This window comes from Musca domestica, unplaced genomic scaffold (assembly GCF_030504385.1).
Source record: "Musca domestica strain aabys unplaced genomic scaffold, Musca_domestica.polishedcontigs.V.1.1 3, whole genome shotgun sequence".
Taxonomy (NCBI): domain Eukaryota; kingdom Metazoa; phylum Arthropoda; class Insecta; order Diptera; family Muscidae; genus Musca; species Musca domestica.
The window spans coordinates 14362377-14367159 of NW_026712299.1; the positions used below are offsets into that span (position 1 = coordinate 14362377).

At 34.5% G+C, this 4783-nt stretch overlaps 1 protein-coding gene across 1 annotated transcript; it reads left to right on the forward strand.

Moving 5' to 3' along the window:
• The first annotated feature begins 247 nt into the window (after nt 1-247).
• Nucleotides 248-4511, forward strand: LOC101899907 (uncharacterized). The gene is made up of 2 exons (XM_005178391.4): nt 248-746; nt 3840-4511. Exons 1-2 carry the CDS (start codon nt 377-379, stop codon nt 4331-4333), a joined length of 864 nt encoding a protein of 287 aa, XP_005178448.1. The 5' UTR covers nt 248-376; the 3' UTR covers nt 4334-4511.
• Nucleotides 4512-4783: the final 272 nt, after the last annotated feature.

Sequence of the window (4783 nt, forward strand, 5' to 3'; positions counted from 1 at the left end):
AGGGTGGTGTAGATTCGACCCAGTTCAACTTAAAAGCATTTTAATTTATTACTTGTTGCCCCAATCACATTTCTGGTGCATTGTACGGCATAATATATAATATGTATAATATATACTATTATCCCCATATGTGTATGTACGTACATCCTCTTTTATGTATGTACCTATGTCACACATAACGTTGATGGAGATAGATATGACTAATGGCTTTTTCGAGTCTAAAGAATTTGCCATGGAGGCTAAACGACAACGATCATTTTCTGTCAAGACATCAAAGTGAAAAGATCAAAAGATACAAAAAGCGGTTGGAAAATTCCATCGAAGAAATTTTTAATTTAAAGTGATTTTATCCGAATCAAATAGAAACTAAAAGAAAATGTTGACAAGAAAAAGTTTCTTCTACTTTGTCTTATTGCTGCTATCACTCCTGGCCGTGAGCGAGGCTCGTGGTGGTAGGCGTGGCGGTTCTATGGGTGGTATGTTCGGTAGTTGGCGTAAATATAAGAAACCCTCATCGAGCAGTGTCTCATCGAGGCGTATTGTAAGCAGTTCACCGGTTCACACGCCCATTACAAAGGCCCTCAACGAAAAGAAAGCATCCGGTGGAGATAAATTTATAAAAAGCGGAAAGTCTTATAGTAAATATAATACACCACCACTACCGCCAGGTGGTTCATATTACACTAATACTGCAGCAATGCCGGGAAATGCTATTTACATAGCTCAATCGCCCCCAAGGGGTGCAGGTAAGCATATAATGGGAATTAGGATGAGTTTAAATAGGGGGTTGGCTCCTATTCCTATAGTTCCTATTCCTCGTTGGCTCCTATTCCTATAGTTTTATGGATCTTGAAATGAAACATCAAGAATTTCTCTTCTATAGAAAAATTTCTCTTCCATAGAGAAAGTGGTCGATATTTTCTTCCTTTCACACAAAAGTATTCTTCAATTACATCCGCTATATGTAATACCTAAATTCAAGGCCTTGAGTTATTTAAACTTCAATGACTTCGAAATCAGATATTTGTGAAAATTATATCGTGCCCAAAGCGATTGCTCTCAAAAACTCTAAAATATGGTATAGTGTTACTGAGGCGATGTATCAATACCTGTAGATAATGAATAATTTTGCTACATAGCTATCTACAGTTGAAAATGTTAATAGGACCTTCGAAATGCTAATATTTGAAATATATGTTGGATATATATGCCAAATTCGATTTAGAGAAGTGGTCCAGTACCCTAAAGCTACATAATCTAATATTTCATTTCGAAGTTGCGAAGCAAAGTCGATTGAGATTTTAGTTCTTTGAAAAGAGATGGGCATTTCAAAAGACTAAAACATCGAATTTTTTTTTTTTTTTTTTTTGTGTCCGATCCAATAGAAATGACATTTTTTCAATCAATACACTAAATAATCGTTCTTAATTTTGAGTATTTCAAGGTTTAAAATGTTATTCAATTTGTCTTTTTCTCGGAAAGAATAATAGCAAATGTTTACCCTTTACACCAAAAAGTCATCAAAACCATTCATTTTGAATTTTACAGAGGAGGGTACCAGTAAAACCATTGGATAATTGGCCCACATTCTATTTTTTGTCCGAACTATTTCAACCATAGGAACCAACAATATCAAAATCAAATTTCAAATCAAATCAAATTTGAGCTCTGTTCCGTCAACCTTTACCAAATCTAGTACAAGTTAGTACTTTTCGTACAATTTTAGTTCGCATTTCCAAACCCACCTCCAAATCTCAAACTCAGATACCACAAGTTATCCAAATATCAAATTTCAGAATTATATCTCTATCCCTTAAACCAATACCAAATTTAGTACCATTTAGTACAGTTCGCACATTTAGTACACATTTTCAAAACAACCTCCATAGATTAACCAGAGACATCAACAATGACATATATATAAAATTTCAGATTTTGAGCTCTCTCACCCAATACCAAATTTAGTACTATTCAGTACTTTTCGTGCAATTATTGTACGCATTTCCAAACCCACCTCCAAATCTCAATCTCAGATACCAACAGTTATAAAAATATTAAATTTCCGTATTTTATCTCTATCCCTTAAACCAATACCAAATTTAGTACTAATTAGTACTCTTCGTACGATTATAATATACATTTCCAAAACCACCTGCATGTTTCAATTTTAGATACCAACAGAGACCTCAATATCAAATTCCAGGATTTCAGCTCTATTCCCTCACTCTATACCAAATTTTGTACTATTTAGTACTTTCCGTTCAAGTATAGTACAAATTTCCAAACTCACCTAGAATTCTCAATTCCAGATACCAACAGAGACCTCAATATCAAATTTCAGAATTTCAGCTCTATCCTTCACCCTATACCAAATTTAGTACTATTTTGTACTTTTTGTACAATTTTAGTACCCATTTCGAAAACAACCTTCCTATCCCAATTCCAGAAACCGACAGAGACCTCAATAAAAAATTAAAAGTACATATTTTCAAAACCACCTCCATATGTCAAGGCTATACATAAACAGCGACCCTAATACAACATTTCAAACCGCAGACGCTATATATTCACTAAATTATACCAAACATGGTTCTAAGTAGCACTTTTCGTGTACATTTCCAAACCCATTTTTTTATCACAAACCTAACCACAGCACTCCAAAAACCACATTTGTATTTGCCAGCTTCTTCCGTTTACCCAAAACGGAATTATACTAAATCTAGTACCATTTAGTACAATTCTTAAACTTAGCACACATTTCCAAACATCATCATTATATCAATTCCACAGGACCCCAACATCAACATTTCAAATTACCAGTTTCTTCCATTCCCCCAAAACGAAATTGTATTAAATTTAGTACAGTTCTTACACTTAGTACACATTTGCAAAACTTATATCAACCCCATTTCCACAATCCGTTCACATTATTCCAAATGGTACCAAATTTAGTGCATTTTAGTACTTTTAGTACACGTATTGCTAGAACTTTGAAAACCCCTTTAGTTTTTCTATCCTCCACAATATCAAAGACTCCCACTACAAATTCCAGATTTCCAGCTCTATTTCCTACTCTGAATACCAATGTTAATACTATTTACTACTTTACTTACTTTTTAGTAGGTATTCAAATCCCCCTCCATATATCAACTAAGCCGCACAAATGGTGATCCTAATGCCGAATTTCAAACTTCCAACTTAAACCCTTACCCAAATACCAAATTTAGTGTCATTTAGTATTTTTTAAAACGAATTTCCATAACCACCTCCAAATCTCAACCCTACACACGAACAGTGATCATTATGCCAAATTTCAGATTTCAAGCAGTATACGTTCATGCAATACCAAATTTAGTACCATTTAGTACCTTTCGTGCGCTTGCTGAACGCCTTTTCAAATCCAACTCTTTATCTTAACCCTACCCACCAGCAGAGACCCCAATACCAATATTTTAAATTCTCAGATCAATCCGTCCAACCAAAACAAGTTTAGTACAGTCAAAAACTTAATTTTCATAATTTTTCACAAAATACCAGAAAGTAAGAAATTAAGTGTTTTAGTACCTCTAGCACACTTCTAGTCCGAATTTTCAAAAACCCAGCCTTATCTGACCCCTACACAAAAAAAACACTGAGCCACAAGAAACATTTAAAAATTCTAGCTCCAGCCGTTTCGTCTGGGCGTTAATTCTCAGTCAGTCAGTTATTTCACTACTCTTTACTATATATAGATATAGGTATACCCTCTATTGCCCTAAGACTGATGATATAGTTTTAATTTCCCGATTGAAGTCTCGATAAACTCTGTATACTAAAATTTATTTTCTTCTTATTTTTAGATTTTGGCGACTTCCTAACTGGCTATCTCACGGGAAGACTATTAACAATGGGTCTATCGCCATACCCATATCATCAGCACATTACACATGTCTATCATGATCATCCGAATCAAGGAGGTACCCAGCAACCCACAAGCAACGCAGATGGCAAAGTTATCATTATCAATAATGGCCAAGACTCACCGGCAATATCAAGTACAACTTCCTCATCACCAAATAGCGCCGACACGACAACAGAAATTCCCGCCTCCTCATCCCCCTACGCTTTAGCCTATTCCTCATCAACGGAGAATATTGCCGCCACATTGTCAACAACACCACCGCCAAATGGCATCATTTGTGTACCCATCAAAATGAAAGAGAAGAACGCCAGCGGGGATCTTGTGGAAGTCGATAGAATTGTCTGTTACCCTGCACCACCGCCACCGGCCCACATACAAAATGAAATGAAATCGAAACCAGTGGAAATTGCTGGCGATATTGTCGATCATTGAAAGAAATTTTTTTATATATATGATTTTTTTTATTATATAAAAATATAATAACTTAATATTTATTATAGATTTATGAGGCGCGGAAATGTTTGTATTATTAATTGTAACACAGTGCGAATAATAAAGCTTTAAATATTTTATAATCTAAAGGAAAAAATAAATGAAAATGAAATATAAATGAATTAATTTTTATATTCTAATAGGTTGTGGAATTTCAATTGAGGTTTGCTGTTTAAAAAATCTTTGCGGAAATAGGAAGTCAGCTCTATAGTTCTGTATTCGGTATATTTATCAATGGTCCAACCGAATTTATAGATGTTCCTTATTGTCTGATGCCTTAAAGCATGCTTTAAATTTTGGAAATACCCCTTAGCTGTTTATGGTAAGCAGTTAAGAATAACAAATCACACTGTGCGACAAAATTTAATTTTATCAATAATTACGGGAAAA